The sequence below is a fragment of the Notothenia rossii genome (assembly GCF_949606895.1).
Source record: "Notothenia rossii genome assembly, chromosome: 2".
Taxonomy (NCBI): Eukaryota; Metazoa; Chordata; class Actinopteri; order Perciformes; family Nototheniidae; genus Notothenia; species Notothenia rossii.
This window is the reverse complement of record NC_136904.1, coordinates 19,263,417-19,288,382: the sequence shown is the minus strand read 5'-3', so window position 1 is coordinate 19,288,382 and position 24,966 is coordinate 19,263,417. Positions and strand designations below refer to the sequence as shown.

The window sequence follows — 24,966 nt, the reverse complement described above, 5'->3', positions numbered from 1 at the left end:
ATTTAAAATTCTTGAAAAGCCCGTAGACACACTAAAATTAAGATATTTCCTAAAAGGAACAAGGTTAATACAAAATAATCAAATTAAGTGATTGAACAAACATGAGTTATTCACGATGCATCAGTGGGAAGAATAAGTGGCATTTATTGAGTCATTTCACATGTTGGTCCTCTCCTCTCTTCACTTTTTTTTCAATTTATTGAAAGGTGAATTAAAAAAGCAACATAACTAGGACATCAGTATTCAGATGATGTATTTTGGTGTAGGCTTGGGGAAGAGATTTGGTGGTTCCTCTCTGAGCTGCTTCCCTTATTTTCGCTTTAGCTGCCATGAAACATGTATGGGCCTCTGTGAAGAGTTTGAGGATACAGCTGCACTGTGGGGCTCTCTCATCCCATTGGAGACAGACCAGTATCACAGACATGTGTCAAATGATGATTAAAAAAAAGCTCACACACTTGCAAAGTGATATTGCAGTTGTTCAGTAGTTGGGATTTGGAGTAAATTCCTCAGATTAGCGTTTCAGTAGTGGGAGACTTCCTCTGACATAAGAAGCAGGGAGGGAGGCCTACACTGTAAGCCCTTGACAAAATAGAAAGAGAAACTGGTATATTTTTGTATATCTTAACAAAACATTATGAACTATTTATTTTTTCATCACTTATTCAGAAAGACATTGTTGCAGTTGATAAATGCAACACAGAAAGCTTTTTGCCGTTATAATGCCATATTGTGCCAACTTTAGATTTCCTTTTTAAAAAATCTTATCAGATGTTCTCACAATCACATTTCATGCATTGTACCGTGCAAATGGCAATTAAACATGCCTTTGTGTGCATATTTGATTGTCCTCCAGTGCAGCCAGGTGTGCTACACAGCCATCAGCCAGTGACGGTCACACGTTTAAAACCTGATTGATGCGTTTGCAACTATTTGAAAAGTGTGACTGTCAGTCTCAGTGACTGACAGCCCCATGTTTCAAATGAACTTGCTGCTGGTGGAGTTAATTAAAAACCATTATTTCCATATCCACATTTTTTTCATAGTGCCATTGTTACAGAACATAAAAAGCTGATTAAAAATGTAATATACATTTCGATTTATGAACAAAAAAGGTTTTTTAAAAAAAGTGAGGGGAATCTACAACAATATTCAGAAAAAAAGCAACCAAATAGTTGAGCGGCTTCAAAATATGATTTAGATTCCCCGCTCTATGTTTAATTATTTAATGATAAACATAAGCTTTCATTCACAATTTCTTTTCACTGAGCTGATAATAGTATAATCACCGAAATGTTGGCCGTATCAGTAAATATTTTACAGATCGTTCCTTCTCCATATTCGATTTTTTGTCTATGTTGCAGTTTAGCGTTGTTCCTTAAAAAGCCTCCTGTGAATTAGACCATTGGTGTGTCGCAGACCGGGATTTACCAGAACTCTTCACCATAACGACCTCTTTGACCTCCACAGGAATAGCTCTGTGCGCGTGTCATTATCTTCCTGTCTGATGCCTATTCACACACTTGATTACTCTGATTGCAGACATGGAGTGCTTTGTTTGTCTGTATGTCTGACAGAGAGTGGGAGGTAAATACATTTTCATTGCATCTGTGTGGGCCTCTGTCGCCAAACCAGAGTTGATCGAGATGATGGTAGACTGAATATTCATTGACTGAAAGACATATGAAGAGTAAAAATGCCACCTGACAAACCAAATGTGAGGTTGGTTTATCATGCACCAGTGAGACTTAATGGGAAATTAAAAACGAATTTGCTGCAATTTGTATTAATCAAGCTGGGAAATGATGGAAAAATAAAAAATATATTATCTGCTTGGATTAGATTATGTGGTAACTATTAACCCTGCAATCACTAATCAGTTATTAAGCATTTCGTAATCAACCAAATTGATTATACACAAACCTACAGTATGGCCGTTTATCATTGGATGCTGAAAGGTTATTTATTAGTGAAAGTAAGAAATGGATTTTAAAAATGCCTCGATTACTCAGAAGATAATGGAACATTTAATAAGGGACGTAGTTGTAGAAAAATGTATAGAATAAATCAGTTGCCTGTGTCATAAGCTGCATGTAACAAAATCTTTTGAAAATCTAATTCTCAGTCATCGTAAAAAAAGAAGGCTGGAAATACAACATCCTTTTCTCATTCACGACACATCAGTAGACCCCCTTCATCTTTATCCTTTCCCCTTTTGCTGCAGCTCATCCTCTCCAACTCTTGTGGAGAAAACCTTTCATTGCCCTCTAATTAGGAATCGTTGTGGTTTTTCAGGGGTCTCTGAGCTGCACGGGCCGAAGGAACAATCAGTGACTTTGTCGACAGTGATTAAAGGCTCAGTCGGTGAAAAAGGAGGACTGGGAACACAGAGCAACTAGCCAATCACTCGTGCTGGATAAATATTCTGTTGGTTCCTTAATGGGAGGGATGAATCCAGTGCAGTTTATTTAGATTATTGAAAAGCAGAGAAAAAGGAAGCACAGCGGGGACCACATTTACATGTTGGTGAGGTTTGATCCTCCACAGAAAGGACCTGTGAGGTTCACCATCCCCTGATATTATAGTATGTAATGTGTGTGGTGTCATTAAGGTATGATTCTAAACCTGGTTTGCATTAAGCACTGTATATTTACAGAAATGCAAGTAAAAGGTCTTTAGCAGAAATGCAGTGCTGTTGCCGTCTGAGAGACGTCGTTACAATGTTACTGAGAAAGACTGGCATATGTCAAATTATCGAGGACACAATGTCACAAATACATTTGTAATTGGATTTGTGGGTGATCTGTCTCTGTTTACATTAGATGAGTTTTCTTCCATGCAGAAACAGATGGACAATATTCACATGAACAAACCGTAGCTACATGTTTAAGTTTATTTTCCATAAAAAGCTGTTTAATCTTGGAACACTGAAAGACGACTTTTACAAAAGCTAGGTTAATGCAAATCTTTTAATCATATCAACATGCCCCAAAGATATTTGTGTGTTATCATTTAACTACAGTATGTTTGACAGATTGATTGCAGAGAATACTGGCTTAAATAAATGAAGGAGGTTAATCATAACTTCCTTAATCTAAGTTCTGTATTGCTTTTGTTTGTCAGCATGAAACTAGTTTCCTACATATTAAGTACTGATGGCAGACATATACTCTTGATTCAATTGGTATATCAATTAATCCTTTAAGGCTTTACTTCTCAAATGTAAGACTTGATCTCAATATCAAAAAACGTTTTTTATTTATTTTACAGCAAACAGATTATGACCCAACAACTACCTAATGCCTTTAGCATTGCTAGTAATGTAATTGGGTTAAATATTCTGTAAGAGGTGACTGTAATGTATCTTGGGTTTTGAATTTCTGTGCAATTATATTGTCTTCATTTCTACTATTAATCTGAATTTTCAAAGTACGTTTGGCTACCACATATATATATAGTGGAGGAAAAAGGATCATAACTTCCTTTTGATTTGGATTAGATTATTCATATTATCCAATTGTATTTTTAAGTACAGAAGCTACTTGAATACATGCACTTAGTTTCTGCCCACCATTCTTTCGGTTAGAGTGCCTCCAAATCTAATAATATGAAAGTCCATTTATTTTGTAAAAAACGATTTTAACCTGTTGTTTTACAAAAATCTGCTCAGGAAAGCAGAGCATATTTTTTAGCGTCTAATATCAGATGTGTTGCTGATATTGTGCATTCCATTATGCTGCTGGGACGTAATGGAACTCTTGCTAATTAAATAGATAAAATATGCCTCTGTACACATCAAAATATGCATCTGTCGCTTTTGTTATATTGCTGTGCAACATCAACAGTATAACCAGTTGAAAAACACTATTACACTGAGAGGGTGATGACTGCAGCCACAGTGCAACATGTCCGTTTATCTAGTTTGGGGTAATTCTATACACAAAGTTATCCATCAATGTGTCTCTGTTGAAAGTGTGTACTGTAGGTGAATAACAGCTTCTGTTTAGATAAGGGCTCTAAGGGCTTTTACAATCTGTACAGCATACCACCACCATCAGACCTTCTGTCTCTGCCTCTTGTGACAGACGTTCTTGCCCATATGTTGCCCAAGTGTGAGCCATGGATCAAAGAAAAACATAGAACATGTTGTTTTCTGCACACAGCTATAGCTTAATCCCTGTTGACACTGATATGAGTTGATTTTCACACACATACACAATCAATCTAGGATTTTCTTTATGCTCTCTTTTCAGTTTTGATATCAAAATCTGGGGTACAACTTCTTCAATCTGTTCAAAGGCAAATGTATTTACAGAGCATGCAATGGATTATTTATCATTTTATAAACCGTGTACTGAAAGAAAAAGCATCCTAAAATCAAATGATGGGTCGTATGGAGGTAAATCTTTGCTACATCCCATCATAATAATAATAATAATTACAAATAATAACTTCAATAACCTCAAGGTCGCTTGCAAGGATCCATGAAACCTCTTCTTTCACTAATGATCTCGGCCAGATTTATAAAAGTTATTTTTATGGTCGCACTACATCACTAACAGCATCATATTCAAGTGAAGCCTCTGATTAAGTTGCTGTTGTACTCGCTGAGAACAAGCTAGCAGACATATTAGTGAGAGCCCTTTTTCCTCTTGTTATTGGAGAGGTTTTTAAGGGTTGCATCTGTTAAAGTACACATGCCCTCAATAAGGCTTGACACCACTGTGTAGTTGGAAGAAAAAAAGCCAACATTCTAGATTTAGGTTTTTGCGTCTTTTTAATAAAATATGAAAATGCTTCAGATGCATATTTAAACTTAGCATGTAAAGCAATACATAATTGTAGTTCTTTCTTCCAGTTCTTTCTAATTTAAAAAAAAAAAAAAAACATACCGCACATACAAGATAAGGCTTTGTTGCTGTTTGTAAAGATATAACACTAGATAACCTTCCTTTATACTTATATACAGTATAACATTTTGCTGAAGAAAATAATGCACAAATCTGAAATGACAAAATAAATTACATCATACTTGACTTGAGTTTGTTATACCTTTAACTTAACTTGAGACATGATGACTCAAGGGACTTTTATGTGTTAATTTAACGTTTTTGTATTTATCTCTGCAAATGCACACTGTTAAAGACATTAGCTGATTAAAGTGTTTTGCTTGATTACTTTGTAGTCTGGCTGTATTTCAGTGTATTTAAGAATCAGGGAATCATTTTTTGTTGTTAAAGTAATTAAGATAAAGGTGTTTGTGTGATAGGATTCATTTCACTGTCTATTATTAATAATGAGATGAACTCAATGAATTGTCATAGCTTTTGAGGGACTTGACCTGACACAACCTGAGATTTGACTTGACTTGAGTAAAGCCACAGCTTGCTTAAGACTTGTACCACATTTCGTGAGTCACAAACTGAGAGTGTTCAACCTTCGACTGCAATTTCCGAGTATGAAGTGAAATAACTGAAACAGGAAAAGTGTCTTCATTATTCTTTTTTTTGCTCTTTTCATCTCAGCACTTTAGATGATGAGGGCACCAACCTCCGACAGCAGAAGTTGGACAGACAGGTAGGTTCATCCTATCCTCTGATAATACAGTAACACTGAGGCAAAATCAATTATAACAGGGCAGTTTTATCATGACACAAACTTCCACTGCTCCATCTTGAGGCCACAAATGGACAGCTTAGAATTGTTATCTGTCAGAGGAGTTTTAATGAGATGGCGTTTATAAGTCCAGCTCATAATAAGTACAAAAATAAATAAAGTTAGGCAATAAAAAATGGAACTAGGCATTTAAAATGTTGACTTAAAATCACACACACAGCCTTATTGAGGACAGTGAAGTTGTCTTTGTTATTGTTGTTAAGTAACCTTTAATTCAAACAAAGAGAAGCTTACTTGCAGTTTTGCCCACATGTCAAAGCCTTAACTATCAGATCAACTGTGCCTATTGTTACCTCTGTCTTTGCAAAGCCGAGAGCTTTACAGCGGATACTGTAGCACCCTAATGCTCTGCAGCCTGAAGTCTCTACTAATAGAAACCTTCAATATTTGATGAGCTCTGGTTTGAAGATGTGCATACAGATGACAATTCGTCCAGATGAATAGCTATATCCAGCCTTTAGGTTAAAGTGGTTGGGGACGTTTCCTCTTTAACATCTTCAGATTGTTGCCATGGCTTGGCAGATTTATCTGAGAATGTGGTAGTTCTTTTAAACTCAACAAAGGATAGCTTATAATAAAATATGTTATGCCTCAAAATCGATGATCAGAAACAAATGTAGATTTACGTATGTTGACTTTAACGTTAAATATCACCACACAAATAAACAGGTTCTTCAGTGGCACTGTGTTTTTTTAACTTTCATTGTTAACTGTTCCTTATAATGGTGAATAACATGAGCTGATTCTGGGCCTTTTTTCTCTATCCGGACATGTTTTTTTGTGTGCACCTCCGTGAACCCTCCACATCAGCGAGCGCTCCTTGAACAAAAGCAGAAGAAGAAGAGACAGGAGCCTCTGATGGTCCAGTCTAACGTGGACGGGAGGTCTCGCACTCGTCGGACCAAACAGAGCGAGGAACAGGCCCCGCTGGTGGAGTCCTACCTCAGCAGCAACAGCAGCACCATCTACCATGGTGAGTGAAGGGAGCTTAAGAGTGAGAAAAATAAAGATCAGACTGCTTGATTAGTCATTCTGTTTTCATTTACAGGATTAATTTTTAATAGGACAGAACAAGATTTGTTTTCATATACATTTAATGTTTTTTTTCTAATTGTAAATGTATACTTCAAGTAAAACAAGTGCCAAACGTATAACTCTAAAATATGGTTGAATAATTATAATATGAAAAAGCTGTTGCTGTTTGCAGAGCCCATGTTCAACAGATGCAACATTATGTACTGTATGTACCATGAATTGCAGGCGCTCGCACTGTGCTACAAATATATCCACTCGAGAGCAGACATTTTGTTAAGACGATTGATGAGGTCCCCTTATCTACGCACAGAGACCAGAGCAGCCATCTGCTCTGAAGGCCAGATTCTGGGCTTAAGGCCATGAACTGTCACATTTCCCGCTGAGTGGAAAAGAAAATGTATTAATTACATTTCAATACATCTCCAGACTTCCGTTAACTGTTTAGCAATACATTGCTCTGTTCAAGCAGGAAGTGAATTTATTTGACTTCTTAGAGTGATTCTGGATTGGAGCTGCATGAATGTCTTCTTTGCAGAAGAGCGTTACTCTCATGTAAAGTTTAAGCAAAAGCAAATTGTAATATAAAGTTTAAGTCTTTCTTTCTTTAAAAAATACATTAAAAAATCTGCAATAACGTCATCTTTTATTTCCGATTTCCAAATGTTAGAGTATCACAGTGGAGACGAGAACAAATATTTCATCCAGCACTTCCCATTTCAGTTATAAACAAACATCAACAAGAGACCAGTGCTGACATTGCCTTTTTTGGGTTCATCATTCATGTATTTATATGTTCGTATGGTAATGTCATGCAAGGAATTCAATGGAGAACAATGATCGGTGTTAACTTTCACAAATGTCTGACTATTTTCTTTTTTTATATTGAAAACTAAACAACTTTAAAATGTGCCTCAGCCTCTTTTGATTTCTCTGCTTCTCTGTCCATCTGCTCTGATAACTCTGCATCTGCTGCTGGTCATCTCCCTCCCTGTGTTTAGTGCAAGAAGCTGAGCAGGAGGAGGTGAAGGTGATAGCGGACACGCAGCCGCCTCGCGCCGCCAAAAAGGGCAAAGCCTCGGCCAGCTCCACTCCACAGACGGGCAGCGACAAGAAAGAGAGGAAGGGGAAGCACAAAGGTCAGCCTACCAGCCTGCCTAATGTACCTGCCAGCCTGTTGAGGGTAGACAGAGAGAGGAATGGTAGAAAGGAGGTTAATGGACAGGCATTGTCCAAGAGACACACTCACTTTAAGGAAAAAGAAGGTTCGAAAAGGTTAGGAAATATGTAAGACTATATAAAAGATAACATTGGCAGGGCATATTTGACAGTATAAACACACCAATAGATTTTGTCTAGGTTATAAGGGAACGTTAAGTCATCTGAGAGTCAGTCCTCTGTAGGAGAGAAAAGAGTCAATTCAATCCAGCAGCTTTAACTGCTCTTTGAGCCCTCTTTGCCATCCTCACATATCAGTTCGCCTGCAGATTTTTCAAGCCACATCTGGCAACACACCCAGCCAGTTTTACTGCCCTCTTAGCCACAGCGCTGGTGCCATGCTTGTCATCTGTGTCTGATGGTGTCTGACAGTCTGAGTGCCTTCAGCCTGCTGACACGACAAAGTGGAGACATATATTTGCGTTTTAGATGGAGGAGAAAAAAACTAAGCGTTGAAATTGTATAATCCAGCTACATTTACAGTGCTTTCATTGTTTCCGTTTGCTTCTGTGATTATTAACATTCACAGTATGTTGTACACAGTATGCAGTTAATAGTTCATATATTTACCATGCAATTTAAAGAATCACTCATGACACGACAAAGTGGAGACATCAATGTGTCTTTAGATGGAGGAGAAAAAAACTGAGCAATAAAATGGTGATATTCAGCTACATTTACAGTGCTTTGATTGTTTCCATTTGCTTCTGTGATTATTAACATTCACAGTATGTTGTACACAGTATGCAGTTAATCGTTCATATATTTACCATACAATTAAAAAAAAACACTCATGGAACAATGAAAAACCAATATACAAAACAGTCAAACTATAACAACACAAGCAACACAGTAGAGGCTCCGTTTTATAATGATTGTATCCCAGAAAAAAGCCAAGGAAAAATTGAATTACTTTCCACAGGGGTAAAAGATTAATCAGGTCAACAGCGGCAAACTCAACACTAATGGACCTGTCTCACTCCTCCTCTGTCTCACTCTCTGATTCTCTCAAGCACCAGAGCACAGTTTCTGAGAGCTATTTAACCATGCTTCTATGCAATCAGCAGAATTAATGAGTATAGGTCTCATAATTTACTCAGAAAGAGCAATTCAAGCTGCTCCATGAATAAGATATCTTGATCTAAAATTATCTAATTATCTACTTTCTAACGTAGGGTGGTTCAACGCTATTTATTGGGATGAAAAAAAAAGGAAATCTAAATGAACATAACAAATACACACTAGTCTCCTACATGGGTACATCTTCTTAGCGAGGCTTTGTGTAATTTGAATGCTGATATAAAATGAATAAGTTGTTTGTTTGACTGATCTCTTATACAAAAAGGATACATTTTACAATTCGCTATGAATTTCACCAAAGAGGACATAAAAACAAAACCTTAGGAAGGTCACATTCACACCTCTGAGGGAAAGGGAATAAAGGTCAAGGGACTTCTCCAGAAGAAGGAACCCCATTTGAAGTATGTCATCTCCTCTACCATCTTTATTTTATTTTTTTGCAATTCTATTGTATAAAAAGGAACACAAACATAGAGAAGTCGTTGTTTTGAAACAGTTGTGAACTGAGCTTGAATGGAGCAGGAAGGACATCATATTCCCTCTTACACAAAGCTATTTAAATGGTAAGTACAGTTTTTGAAGCAACACTTAAAACATAAGAACAGAGCACAAAACACCCACACATTCATCAAGCAGATATATGAAATTCTAATCCCATTTCTTCAGGATAGTTTCGGCTACATGATGATTACCACTTTTTTTTCCTTTGCTGGGATTCATTTGGTTGTTTACTGTATGATGACATGAGACAGTGATTGTTGAGCAGTAATGTATTGTATTCTGACGGAGATTGCTCTTGTGGGATTGTGGCTCTGCAGCTATCGAGGGCCTGGCTTCCCAGCAGGATGACGGTCAGATCCAGATCCTGACGGTTGGTCACCACAGCACAGACGAGAGCGAGAGCGAGCCCGTCATGAGCTGCACTCAGTCGCAGAGTAAACAGGATCTACGCGTCACCATGCTAAAGAAAGGTACTGTCAGTGTATCTGTTTATAACACATCCATGAGTCCACATTTACACCCACGGCATTCTGGTACTGTTGGTCGGAGGGCGAAACACACTGAATCATGTTTGAACTTGCAACTGCAAATAGAAATGCCATTTTAAGACCTAGTGTGTGAATGATATCACTGGTGATGCCGACATCATTTTCTGCCAGAGACATTTTTGTATGAAAACATTTGAGAGCAATGATGTAAACTGATAAAAATTGACTGATAAATGAGCGCAGCGCAGTGTATTGTAACTTCATTTACATTAATACCAAATTAAAAGTTTTGCATTTTGATTGTGTTTATAAAAAAGGAGTGTCAATGTTATGGACTTGATTGCCAGACAAAGAGAGTCATAAGCAGGTTTGTTCTGATTTTTGAAAATGAGATATCTTGTTTTTAAAGAGATTAAAATAAAACCTCACATGGACCAGCTTGACTTTTCAGTCGCATTATTGTTAGGCATCAAATAAGTTGAATTATACCTCCTGAATGACTGGATACTCAAGTAAGAGAAACTGCCATGATTAAGTGTTTCTTTGCAATGGTATTGATATGCATGGAACATGCTAGTCAAATGCAGATAGCAGTGAGATGAAATGTGCATGTGTTCCTGTTAGAGGCTTCAATTATTGCAGCAATTCCTGTTACCAAATAACTGCAGGAAACAATCAATGACGCCTCTGTGTTCCTTTTTTCTTTCTTTCTTAACGTATTCTCTTTGTCTATGAAGGTATATCCAGCAGTATGAATTTTGATGAAGAAGAGGACGACGAAGATGAAATTAGCTCCAGTTCCTCGCAGCTCAACAGCAACACGCGACCGGGCTCTGCCACAAGCAAGAAGTCATGCAAGGTAAACTGAGTTAATGGGCCTTTTTCATTTGCCTCATTGACTGACTGGAAAAAGGAAATGTAGCTTTAACTTTGTGGCTCAGCTCGACTCCATTGAAAAAGGTTAATAGCTGAAAGCACATTAGACCATTATGGCTTAATGTGAGAGAAAAAATGTTCCGTTGTCATTTGTTTCTAGCAACATGATTGGCATTTTTTGGGTAATTGTTTTGCTACAAAATACAAAATGTAAACTTGCTGTGCATGTTACAGTTTGGATGATACCGTATGCAGTTGAACATTTATTTTTGGTTGGACTTTACAAACCTGAGGCGGAGAAATGTATGCAATCAATAAACCAATACATATTTTGAAAATATATGTTCTAAGCTGATATTTTGTACATTGTTTAAGACTTGAAGTCAGCCAGCTTTGGATATGTTTGAAGTAACCCCTTTGAGGTGTGATCATGGTGATAAAGTCAGATAGACAAGTAGCTCTCCCACACAAAAATAAGAATCATTGCAGCCTTTACACTTCAATGCGATGTACTCATGATAACCATCATTTCAGTTTGCTCCTCATTCCACTCTAATCTTTGTCTTCAGTCAACTCAATCTCCCGTCTCTACACCACCTCCTTATTTTAGATCCAGTGTGCTCATTCTTTCTCCCAGTGGACCATTTGATCTTCAGACTCGTTACTCTGTTCAAATGAAAGTGTACTTTAATGCATCACTCCTCAGTCCACCATATAACCAGGGGTCCTGCCCTTTGTGTGCTGTTACCCTACAGGAAGTTGCCTCAGCACCCACTCCCCCAGTCAATGAACCTGCCATTGATGTGGATGACCTTGAAGAGTTTTCTCTGCGACCTGCACCCCAGGGGGTCCGAGTAAAGTGCAGAATCACCAGAGACAAGAAAGGCATGGACAGAGGCATGTATCCCACCTACTACCTTCACCTGGAGAGAGAGGATGGCAAAAAGGTGAGAAGACCGAGTCAAGCAACAATGTTACTGTAAACAGCAACGTACCCATCTAAAGATCTGTTGGGTAATTAACATTGTAAGCTATGCAATAATGAGCAAAATGGCCACATAGCTAATAGACATTGGATGTTGTATGGCGCAGTGGGTTGTGCGTTGGTGTTCGGATCAGGGGGTCAAAGGTTCAAACCCCACTGGAGCATGTCGTTGTGTCCCTGGGCAAGACACTTCACCCCAAATTGCTCCTGTGGGGATTGCCCACAGTATTGAGTATGTAAGTCGCTTTGGATAAAAGCGTCTAAGAAGTGACATGTGATGTAATGTGATGTAATGGATGTATCTTGTCTGTCAATCGTTTTATATTTTTTTGTTTTGCATCAAAAGTTGTGTGCATTTAACTTGATTTACTAATTGAGTTATTGGCTTGGCTTGTCTCAGGTGTTCCTGTTAGCTGGCAGGAAGAGGAAAAAGAGTAAAACATCAAATTACCTAATCTCCATCGATCCCACTGATCTGTCTCGAGGTGGAGAGAGCTTCATTGGTAAACTGAGGTGAGTTATTGGCTCTGCTACATAGAGCATTTTGACATCTACTCCGAGAAAATGTTTTTAGACGGCTCCTTGTTTAATTGAATTCACCGTATGTCACCCTCCCTTAATGTGTTTATTGTTATTAGCCCTATGGAGAAAAAAAAAGTAAGGTTTTACAAAAATAGCTACTAAGGAATGGATCATGAACAAATCATCTAACTGAAATGATAGTTTACATCATAAATGAACTGCACCTTAATATTATACGTTATTGTTTTAGCCTCACTAATCAAAATGTTCTGTAATTCACCAATCACTTACAAAATATTTGTTTTACCAATACCTTCCTCATAAATGTGCATTAGCTGTAAATCCTTTTAATGTTAAAGGCTGCAGGAGAGGCAGGAAGTGGGCAGAGATGTAATCTTTGGAGACAGCCTGAAGGCTGCGTTAGTGGCTCCATGGAAACTCCTGGGGAGTTTAATCAAATATGGCTCTGTGCAGCCTTTAATCTTCAGAGCCAGCCTCACCATTGGTCGATGAACCACTCAAACCTTTGCAATCACAATCCCACTTGAATGATGGCGACCTAAATTTGAATGAACAGTGACCTTTCATCTATTGCTTCTCAAGTGTCCTCGAGGTGCCTGGTCTAAACGAGGTATGGACTTTAAGAGGTACTGTAAACAGTCAGCTGTTTGAAGCTTTGAAAACCATCACAAGTCAATACTACTTAACTACAATGCACATAATAGGGTGGCATCTAGTTGGGCAAATGGAAGATATTATTGTTTTTGAATTAGTGTATAATCACCTAAAATTAAGATGTGTTGGGTTTTTCTAACATAAAAATGGTTCCTTCTTATCTACATAGGGATTGGGTCTTGTTTCAACAGTAGTTTAGGAAGGACAACCATCATTTGGTAATGTAAAAAAAAACGCTTTGGTGTTATTATTATCACCTGAAGTCCTCCTTATCTATCACACATGATTATAAACATGCAGTATGGTCATCTGTTGCCTGAATTTACTTGCCCTTAAAGAAGTAGTAAGGCAAAGGTCCTGAAAGATAGCATGCAGTTACAACAGCTTCGTCCTTGTTTGCAATCTGCAACTACAACACTAAATAACGCTGAATCGTACACACTGTCTCTTTAAGTTAAGGATTTAAGGTTAAAGGATCATGTTTTTTTTCAAGCAGTTACGCAAATGCTATTTCAAAATATAGTACGTAACACTTTCTGTGTTGACCTTGGGTGGGAAATCACTTAAAGGCAAAAACCAGCAGTTTGCAGCCCTCTTTGGTGCGGTGACCTGTATGGCATTTATAACGGCTGCTCTTTTTTAATACATTATAAATGTGCACTTAAATAAGGTTCCTTCATCATTTCAGTGGATAAGTAAGCTGGCAGCTATATCCAAAGACCTCTTCAGTCTGTTGTGTTTCTTTTCAGGTCTAACCTCATGGGCACTAAGTTCACTGTGTACGACAGCGGCCTGAACCCCATGAAGAGCACCACCAGCCTTGAAGCTAGCAACCTGCGTCAAGAGCTAGCAGCCATTTGCTATGTGAGTCAAAATGCTCATATACCCCAGCTGTACTTTGTTTTATATCTTTGAAAACCAATATAATTCAGTGTGGTTATAAATACAACAGTATCATACTTAAAAATTGGGGTTTAATGTAATTTCTTTCTTTCTGATAACCTTGTTAACATCAATGTATTTAATACCAAATGACTATAGGAACCACAAGAGGACCTACTGTACTGTATGTCTATGATTGTATTTGTTTTGCCAATACTACATCCACATGAATGTGTCTTTTGGCCTTTGAAATGCATAGTTTCATTAAGAGTCTAAGTCAGATATATCAGATAGAAACATACATTTTATAAACTGAGGAGTCAGGGCCATGCCATAATCAGGTTGAAGTCAAGTTAACATCCATGCAGGTTTAAATCTAGATGAATTTGTATAAAGGACAGTGGCCTTAACCTTGAAGGCAGAAAGAGGTAGCTTTAAATTATCCAAAATAACATAACATTTGCTTAACATAACTTTAGCTATCAGATCAACAGAGAACATAAATGATTGATATAAAACATTTTCCTTAACTTTGCAGAGATATGGCAGCGTACAGTTGTTCAGCTCAGTTAATGTACATTTGTGTAATTTATCAGAGGTTTGTGAAACTGTTTGACAATATAACCACAACAAGTTATTAAAGTATGGCACATGTATTGGATAAACATTCTTACAGTTCATTTTATAATCTTTTCAACCTAGGAAACCAATGTTTTAGGATTCAAAGGACCTCGCAAAATGAGTGTGATCATTCCTGGAATGAACATGGACCACGAGAGAGTGTCTATTCGCCCACAAAATGTATGTTTACCTATCTTTTTTTAACAACAACATTTGTGCTGACCAACTCGTTCTTCTTTTATACTTTTGTAATTTATTTTATATTTATGATGTCCGTGTCCAAATCTACAGTTTTTGTATTCTTCATTTCAGGACCATGAGTCACTGCTGGCCAGGTGGCAGAACAAGAGCACAGAGAGCGTGATTGAACTTCACAACAAAACGCCTGTGTGGAACGATGACACACAATCCTATGTGCTGAACTTCCATGGCAGAGTCACTCAGGCCTCTGTCAAAAATTTCCAAATCATTCACGACAATGACCGTGAGTTACTTGCATCTAAACTTTTAAATGATTATTATTGAATATAACTAACACAAACAATTTGCTTTGTAATAGTCAAGTTGTGTTGTACAAAGGAGGCAACCCATGGAAGGTTTTAGTACAGCACATTTTTTGTTTCTATTCATTTCTTAATCAAAGGGAGGTATAAGACCTAAAAGTGTAAATAGTGAGAGAAAGTCATGTTAACAAATAAACAGTGTAAGTGGTTATACGCAACAAGGTGTCCTGGTAAAAAAACGTTTGGAGGCAAAGGACGCAGCAGATGCAGTCTTTTATTTCACTCTGAATTCATTTATTCATATTAGATTAGCTTGGGTGGCCTACGGTTAAACTGCAGCTTTCTCAAGAACCGCTCATCCAAACAACATCACACTTGGTGCTCAGCAAAACACATTTAAAGTGTGATGTCTGTCGGAAAAACTTTGGTCTGCAGGCTCAAAAGCAAATATACAAACCATAGACTGTTCAGATACAGACAGAAAGAGAGACCGACAGACATACTCGTACTGTTTTAGTTGAACTGTTACATAAAATGGAATGCTTTAGGTTGCCATACTATAAATAACAATATAAATAAAAGGGAGATGAGAATATAGTTTGGAAGCAGCTAGTCCAAAATGTGTTTCCTGTTATGTCTCCTCTGCAGCTGACTACATTGTGATGCAGTTTGGCCGTGTGGCAGAGGATGTCTTCACCATGGACTATAACTACCCGATGTGTGCCCTGCAAGCCTTTGCCATTGCCCTCTCTAGCTTTGACAGCAAGTTAGCCTGTGAATAGATCCCAGCCTGAAGTTCAGCAGAGAGCTGCTGCTTTTGTCCTCTCAACAAGGGCTGTCAATGTATCCTCTGGGCTGGTTTGAGATCTCGAAGTCGCCCAGTACCTTGGAGGCCCTGCATATCCCAAAATGCTTTATGGGCCTCACGTTTTGTGTGTTTGTGACAGTGGGGAGGTGGATTGGACCCTGTGATGGTCTTTGTCAGTGGAAGTAAACAAGCACAAAGAGAATCCACTTTCAAAATACAATTTGTTTGAATAATTATAGTCATTTTATACTGTATTAGAATGACAAAAAAAAACACGGTTCATTTATGTAGTAGTTAGAGAAACGTAACATTTCTTTACCTGTAAATTATAACTAACATCTACACATCTGTACGTTTTAAAGGCTGACTGGATTTTATGTAATCTGCCACACAAAAATGTCACATTCTTTCTCAAGCATGAGTTCTGCTTATATACTTACTGGATAAAAAATTAAAATGCACGTCTCTATATATTTATTTAGTTAATTATGTATTTATTACATGTTTATTTTGTTTTCTGTTGTCATTCGCAAACAACTCAGCAGTTTTGGCTCCTTGGAGCTGCAAGCACAAAGATTAGTATCCCAAGTAGGAATATTTCCACACGAACAATTAGCCACTTGAAGGTGAACAGGGCAAAGGCATGTTACAATGTGCTGTGTACCATTATACAATATTCTGTCACAGTGTACAGTATGTGAATGTATATGATGATGGTGCACTTTACTTTGAAGTCTGTAGTGGATGAAATATAGCTGTACATACTTTATTGTGCCTTTGAAGACTTATTCCAGTGTAATGCTTTGGCCATACAATGGGCTGAGCTTGAATTGGTCTTTGCTATTCTTGCTGTCCTCAAATGCATTGGACATAATTCTCTGTAGCTACTTTGCATTCAGTTGCCTAATGCAGAGTTATTTGAGACTGATTACATAGCTGGAGTTGCAAAAATAAATGATAATAATCCAAAGTGCAAATCATTGAATGACATTTCAATGAGTTTCCAAATAAATGTTGCAAAACACATTCAGGGCCTGGAATAAAATTAGACCCAAAAGGCAAAATAATTATTTACATTGTACTGTAGATACGCAGCTGTCCAAACATCCAAAGCACTCAGGCTTAAGTTTGTTCTAACCTTCTGATGTCTTCTACTTGGAAAAAAAAAAAATAGGAAACAGATTGACTTACTGCCATCAAACACCAAGTAACAGGATAAATCTGCCACAGCTTCATCTCTTGCTCTTTACTGCTTTGATTCCTTTTATGCTCCACTGAAGTGGAGTTTGGTAAATTCCTCTTCTGACTGGCAGTCGGTTTCTATATCTGTGGTTTATTGCTGTTCACATTTTTACTTAAAACAGAATTCCTCTTGCTCCTTATGGGGCAGTATTCTTTCTCAAATATATATATAGTATTTTGTATTCTATGAACATAAAAAAAAATGCTTAATGAAGGCAAAGAACAATCTCTGATACCGCTATTGTTACTGTGGATTATGAGGAAACCTTTATCAAATGTGCTATTCTTGTACTCAATTGTGTTCTAACTATTTTACATTTCTATTTTAAAATTGTTGATACTCTTGCTGTAAAGTCTGCTTTTCATACATGTGTCCAGGAACCAAAGGTTCTTTCACTTTATGTTTTTAGTGCTCTCGTTTTATTGTACAGTAAATGGTGTAAAATGTACTGTGGTGGTATAGACACAGTCCTTTGATCATGGAAAAAATAAAGCTTCAGTGAGTCAAAATATGCGTTACTTTACTTTTTAAAATCACATGTTCATTACGATGCAGTTATTTACTACAGTTCACATACCCTCTCTTTCCCCAGTAAAGTCCAGTTCCAGAAAATCTGTATCGGACACCTTGTTTTGAGCTATACTCTATATATATATATATATATATATATATATATATATATATATATATATATATATATATATATATATATATATATATATATAGTTATGTTACTTTTACACTAATGCTGAATCAGTGTGCAAGATGTATCAATTAGCCTGGTAAAATAAGGTGTATATGTTTTACACAGAAGAGAGTTAAAAGTATGAGATGCATGAATGAAACAAATATATAAAAATAACACAGAAAAACATTATTAAAGCTAAAAAGCAATGCTTTCTTTATTGTGAGCCGATGATTTGTACAAATATGTGAACAATATCATTGCGTTTAACCTTAACTCTAGCACTCTCTACAGTCTACACAATACTGTTCCAACAACTGCTCATATAAAAAAAAAGATACCAAAAATGTCTTTGATAAATGTCAATGATCTAAAAACAGCTGTAAACCCAATGTTTTAACTAAAAGCTAACATATAAAACAGTTCAAGTTACAATTTCTTTCTGAAAAAGCTGACATGTGTGTTACCTGCCCAAATGTCCACAGGGAGAAAGATGTATTGGTAAAAGGGATTTGTGAGAACACTGAGGCTGTTGAAAATGATGACTGCTGACTGCTGATAACGTGTTTTCCTGTCTTGAGTTCACCCCTGGCCCTTGAGCTGTGCAACCCACTGATCATAAACAGTTGGATAAAATGCAAAGCATTGATTTATTTGCTTTTAGCTATGAAAGGTGCAAATAAATAAATTAGTATACACCGTACTCCCATCAATCACAAGCAGCAATAGGAAAAGCAGATAATGACTTAATGTTGTCAGGACACTTGAATGTGAGTTTGTGCTGCTGTGGCAGCTGAGAGCTGTCTCATCACACCTTTATCATCTCACTGCACTTAAATAATTACATATATATTTAATACATCTTCATGTTCACATTTACTCTGCATATTGACAACGTTTGTTTAAATGCAAAACTGCTACCAATTTCCAACGCCTTAGAACCACAGCCTCCTCCTGCTTTGATTTACTCTGTCCATCATTCAGTGATCCTATTTCCACGAGGCTGATTGAGGAGGGGGTCTTTTCAAAGCTCCCTTGATGTTGTTTATCATGTTGCTGTGTACTCTAAGCTGATATGCCGAATTACCGCAAACAAGGAGCATCCCCAAGGGAAGAACAATATTGGACCACAAGGTGGAGCCAAATATTGCACGACAGAGGTATTGTATTCTCATAAAGACCTTCACATATGGAAGACCTGTGTCTTCTTGTGAACTCTCTGTTCCTGGTTTCAGCCCCCATGGCTTCTGTCTACCTTAAACACTGTCTGTAGTCAACCTCTTCTGTTGTGCTCTTTTCTCTGCAATGTGTGACGTATTATTTAGTATTTTATGAATGAAATTGAAGTGCACTTGTCACTGCTGGACATTGCTGCCTTCCTGTCCACGTCGCCATTGAAAAAAAACCATCTCAATTGTTCTTTATCTGGTTGAATACAAGTAAAAATAAAAACTATTTACATTTTCTGAATAAAAAGTAATAACAATAGCTACCAAAGTAATCTAAGGAGATCATAGATAATGAAAGCATTCTGTGCCCACAACATTACTCTATTTTGAAATTATAATGCCTTACATGATGAGCAGTCACAAACTTAAAACAAATATTCAGCTATTTAAAAGGTCCTGCACACCCACATAGGTAAACCTGATGTATTCAAAATGGGCCATGTCGAGGATTTACCAATTCAAATTTAGAAGTGAAAGTTTTCAGGTCCAACTAGAGGGAGATGGGAGATCAAGCTCTTCATGTTTACACTAAAGAGATTATATATCGGGCAAATAAGTGAAAACACTTGAGTCAGGTGACCGTAGGCGTGCAGGGACTTTAAACAACAGCCTGTAAATATAAATAACATACATCAGAAACTCTTACCATAAAGAATGAGTGAAAGGAGACTATTATTTTTGATTAAAGCCTCCTTTCAGAGCAGCATTGCATGTCTTGATTCAGCCTGGGTTAAATATTCTACATAAGGGATCAGTAATAAAAGTAAACTTGAGGAAAATGTAGATGATTATGTTAAACATTTTTTTCTATAGGTAATCTGAAAAGTGTTTTATGTTTCCCTCCTGTTCCGCATCCTCAGCCCACTCGCCCCGACTTCTTTAGGCATGTCAGCATGGATAAGACCTTCACCCTCCACAGACTCTAACATTAACAGGAACTCTTCATCAAACTCCTCAGCTTCCTCCTCTGGGTTGGGACAACCCTCACAGCTGAACTGCAGGCTCTCTGCCTCCATCACTGGATCTTCCTCATCCACTTCCTCCTCTGTCCCATCATCCTCTTCCTCCACCTCCTCTTCTTCCTCCTCCTCCTCTTCCTCCTCTTCTTCCTCTTCTTTATGAGCATCCTCTCTAGGGTACTGAAACACATCTTTGTGTTCACTAAAGCTAATCTGCTTCTTCCCTTCTTTGAGACACTGTAGCTCTCTGCTCACCTCCAAACCAAGTCTCTCCGGCCTTCTTTCTGAAACAGGGAGGGGTGAGGGAAGGCTGAGCAAATGCTTTTTCTCTGCTTGCTCTTCCTCTTCGTCCTCGTCCTCCTCGTCCTCCTCGTCCTCTTCCTCCTCCTCCTCCTCCTCCTCCTCCTCGTCCTCCTCCTCCTCTTCCTCCTCCTCCTCGTCCTCCTCCTCCTCTTCCTCCTCTTCCTCCTCCTCCTCCTCCTCAACGTACTGCTCCATCCCTTCCTCTATGTCATCCAATTCTTCCTCTTTATCCTCAACGTCCTCTTCGTCCTCCTCTTCTGACTCTTCATTCTCTTCTACCACTACAGATAGTTTCCTTGAGTTCATCTCTTCCTCCTCCTGCTCCATCCTCTCTGCCAGGGCTTCGGCGGTGGGCTGGTAGGTGGGTTCCTCCAGTTTATAGATGTCAAACTGATGTCTTTTCCAGGGCTCATCATAATCTGGGTAGGTCTCGTCTGGGTAACCTGCATTGGTGTACAAACATATAAATGTTTTGATAAACAGTATGAGATGTGTTGCATGAAAACAGCTTTCATTACCCCGGTGACAAAATCTGATGCTGGAACAAAAGTGCATTTTGTTAAATGAAGCTTAGCGTAAATTCTTTCAGGAAGACTGGTATACTTCAGTCCGCAGCTGCTTATAATCAGCTCATCACGGGCGTTCTCTTTGACCTATTACATTCACCTCATTCTCCAGCAGCCAATCACCGTGCTGCAGCCAAACTTTAAAATGGTTCTCCTCTCTCCTGCAGTCAGCTGTGATTTCAGGTCGTCATGCTGCCGCCCGCCTCCTCCCCATCCACCTCCTTTCATCATATCAGTGCCAGGAGAGTTATCCAAAGACCTCATCACACCTCCCCTTCATCCCATCTCCTCATCAAATACAGATCTTCAGCATCATCACCAGTGTCTAGACCCCGGGGGGTTCTCTATATGCTCACGGCTGCATTTCCCCTTTTAGATATACGATTTCAGGATCGGGGTCTAATCGCCAAAGTCTCTCCTGATTGAAATGATGTGAGGAGTTGGATATTAGATGTGTACCTTCCCAGTCTGCACAGTAGGGGGTCTCCTCAGCCTCCATCTCTGGGGTGGCTGCCTCCATCCGGCCCTCTTGTATCATCTGTGTGATCTGTCTGAGTTGCTTGAGTAGTTTCTCCTCCTTCTTTGATATTGAAGTTTTACTCTTCTTACTTCTTCCACTAGAGAGCAGAGAAGAGAATGAAGCAAATTCACTCAACATGGCAATGCTCTGCTACATCAAGCTGTGACAGTTTAGTAAAAGGTTCTTGTTTACATTTGTATTACATTACATTTCTGTGACTAATTCAACGTACTTAAATTAGACGGCATCATTGAGTCTGAGTCGCTGTTTTTTTTTTAGCTTTCCAAAAATAATGATTTAGTATGAGCATATCCAAATATGTATATTATATAATATAAATACTACAAATATACTATAAGCAATATAGTTTGTCTTCATATACATTGACTCCATTTCTTAATAGCCTACTCGTATGCGATTATGGTTTGTGAAAAAAGCACTCTGAAGTAGCAGTTGCTGTTATATAAAACATGGAGTGGCCTTTTAATCTTTAGGCCTTTCATTTTCCATGCCAGTTATTGTCCCAGTACAGTACAGCAAAATGGAGGATATCAAGACAAAAATAATTCTTACCTCCGAGAACAACGACTCTTTCCGGTGACAATCCTCTCCATCTTCTTTTCTGTTTGTAGAAGTTTCTGCTGAAGCCTTATAAGATCTTCATCGGGTTCTACAAGATTTACACAACAACCTTAAACATCAAAACATAATGCTTTTTATGTAAATGTTAACATATTGTCTATGAACATTTAAAATACATTACTAGGAAGGAACCCAAGGGTTGTTAACATCCGTGAAGGAAACACATCTTTTTTAGAATACCACAAATATAATCCATCAATTGCTGCAGGTACTTACTAATCGTATTCTCCATGTTTGCTTTACAGTAGGATACTGTAGTGTAGTCTCTTGATTTCATAGTATTGCTCTTTATTGTCAGCTGTGAACACCAAAACACAATTATAATAAGCATAAAAGAGCATAACAATAATTTCTGGTAATTTTAAACAATTTACTCATTAAATTGCCAAATAGGAAGTACAAGTATGGTCACAAAGATCGCCATGGCCTTCTTCATAAGTATTTATTAGAAATATCATTCTGCAGTGCTTGTAAAGCTGATTGATAACACGTTATACTCATAAACAATACATACAAACTGTAATTTGTTTTGTTGTTTCATAAAACCTGCCTACCAGGTCAGTTATTGTACTCACCTTATAGATTATATAAATAATGTAAAGAAGTATCCCAAAGCCATATATGGGTATCACTTGACCCATCAGGTTATGTTTTTTGCCTTGTCCCATGCTTTTAAATTTGGCCATGACCTCAGCACTGTGAGTCAATGAGTAAACAGAAGGGTCCACGCCCCAGCGCTCTGGGTCCTCTGGCAATGACAGCTGGTGAATCACAGGAGGGTAGTACCCAGGTCCAACTGGAGGAGACAAAAATCATCATTTTATCCCATATTAGAGCACATTGTTTCTTATTTCAGAAATGAACCATGCAATTAGGAGGACAGGCTATGTTCTTCAGGTATTTGACTGTTGGCTGTTGCCACGCCTGCAAGTATTTTCCAATTGGTCAAATTCAATTATTCACTTCTGTCCGACATGGATGTAGAAAGAGAGCAGTAGGCTACTGGGTCAGTATGAAGGAACAATGTGTTTTTGGTCAGACAGTCAGGGAGGGTAGAAAGTATCCAATATTTTATAATAATTTGTGATCAAAATTGTGTTAAATAAATAGTCTGCAGACATATTTTACATTTCTTCAAAACATGTTTGAAAACTACATGTTAGACGAATGAGGATCTAAAAAATACCTAATATTTCCTGTTCATTCAGTTTTGCCGCCCTGTTGCATCAATCAAATGCCGTCCTTTATGATCGTCAGTTGTGTCAACCAATTGGAATCAAACCACCATAAACAGGCTGTCCGCCTTGGCTGCAAATAAGAAGGTTACTGCCGTGAAGATATGCGTGTGTAGCATGTGAACATTTTGGCCGTATAAGACTTTACTGTGGCCGTATACGTTTGAAATTGCACTCCAACAAAGAGCTCAAACTAACGCGCGTAACTCCAGAATCTCAAGTCAAAAGGCGCAATTTGTTGTTAGTCAAACGTTGTGTGGACGCTACCATGCGGTCACTATCAGCAATTATGGAAATGTAAATTAATTACCATAGACATCAAATAAATTACATTCAAAACATTCATATTCAGTCATTATTTTATTAACCTTGAAGAACAAGATGTTGCAGAGGAGAGGAAAGACCTATCCCTGGACACACAAGGTAGACTACTGTTTTTTTGTTGATCAGGATAAAAACTGTGCTTTTTAGTCTTTGAACAGTTTTTTTATGTTGATGGTTGATCAGACTTTTTTTTTTAGACGATTGCTGGTTATTGATCATTATTTTTAGTAGCCTACATTATATTTCAATTTCAAAAACTTGAGTCTAAAACACTGCTTGAATGTATTAGTGGCAGACAGTCAGTATGTGGCTTTTAACTGAACCAGTCTCTGCACAATGAACTCATTTATAGGCCTCTGACCAAAGCGCTTAAAACTGAAATTGCAATCCTCCTTCTGAACATTTGTATCATAACTGGAACTTACTAAAAGGTAAAAAGTATGGGCAGTGAGAATAGAATAGCCCTTTAGATTAATTTAAGTGTCCATGTCCTCCATCTCAAGTTACATTTATCAACAAATGCTGAAGCTTAATGTACTTCTGTGTTTTAAGCTACTTAAAGGTTAGTGTACACATTTCATTATTGAAAAAATGCAGCCCTAAACATATTTGGTCATGTGCTTGTGTGTGTATTTATATATACAATGGATTTTTGTGAATTAAAAATAAATCACACAAAACGTAGTCCATACACATGTTTTTCTGTCTTCTTCATATCATTGTGTAACATAAATGCAAACATGATGAGGACTTTGGCCTGGCACTCTGTATAGTCAAAGCAACAGCTGGCAACAACAACAGCAACGGTCAAATAAATACATTGGAGATGGAGCGGGATGGATGGATGATGATCTGATAAGCTTACCCTCAGGCCGTCCCATCTCCTTTTTCGCTCTGGGTAAAAGCATTCTAGGCAGAAAGAGAGACATACAGAGAACAGAGCATGATATAAGAGTAACCTTCTGGCAAGTGGTTATAGACATTTTGTCTCACAAAACAAAAGCCATTTGTTTTCCATCAGTTAAACAGGAAAGCTAGTATGAGTATACAGATGTGATCTCTCATCTGGTGATGTTCCTACCCAGATTAGACCAGATTATACCCGCTGCCTTCAAGTGCTGTTTGAAATATTGACCACAAATCCCCAGATAGGATTTCCACTGAGCTAGCACATTTATTATTATTATTATTATTATTATTAATATTATTATTATTACAATTTACATAAACATGTGTTAAACAAAATGATGGACAAACCAGTCTTGGCTGGATTTAGCTTTGTGTTTTTTTTTATACAAGTTTGGTGCACACATTTAAACACACAGACCTGGTTTAATGGTTGTGTGTGTTTTCCCCAGGAGGAGCTATAGGATAAAAACTTCTATGTCTCAAA

At 37.8% G+C, this 24,966-nt stretch overlaps 2 protein-coding genes across 3 annotated transcripts in view; one reads left to right on the top strand and one right to left on the bottom strand.

Moving 5' to 3' along the window:
- tub (TUB bipartite transcription factor) overlaps window positions 1-17,619 on the top strand; it is a 61,059-nt gene extending 43,440 nt beyond the window's left edge. For both annotated transcript variants that reach the window (XM_079664977.1, XM_079664978.1), the window contains exons 2-12: window positions 5,526-5,577; window positions 6,487-6,649; window positions 7,710-7,847; window positions 9,825-9,977; window positions 10,733-10,854; window positions 11,627-11,818; window positions 12,257-12,369; window positions 13,803-13,917; window positions 14,638-14,736; window positions 14,869-15,040; window positions 15,708-17,619. In XM_079664977.1, the coding sequence (XP_079521103.1) occupies window positions 5,526-5,577; window positions 6,487-6,649; window positions 7,710-7,847; window positions 9,825-9,977; window positions 10,733-10,854; window positions 11,627-11,818; window positions 12,257-12,369; window positions 13,803-13,917; window positions 14,638-14,736; window positions 14,869-15,040; window positions 15,708-15,841 (1,453 nt within the window). In that variant the 3' untranslated portion in view covers window positions 15,842-17,619. The remainder of the gene's footprint in view (window positions 1-5,525; window positions 5,578-6,486; window positions 6,650-7,709; window positions 7,848-9,824; window positions 9,978-10,732; window positions 10,855-11,626; window positions 11,819-12,256; window positions 12,370-13,802; window positions 13,918-14,637; window positions 14,737-14,868; window positions 15,041-15,707) is intronic.
- Window positions 17,620-19,744: 2,125 nt separating this feature from the next.
- ric3a (RIC3 acetylcholine receptor chaperone a) lies at window positions 19,745-24,556 on the bottom strand (the record flags this gene model as incomplete). Its single annotated transcript, XM_079662675.1, has 6 exons — window positions 19,745-20,729; window positions 21,312-21,469; window positions 21,946-22,042; window positions 22,231-22,312; window positions 22,590-22,810; window positions 24,439-24,556. 6 exons carry the CDS (start codon window positions 24,554-24,556, stop codon window positions 19,855-19,857), a joined length of 1,551 nt encoding a protein of 516 aa, XP_079518801.1. The 3' UTR covers window positions 19,745-19,854.
- Window positions 24,557-24,966: the final 410 nt, after the last annotated feature.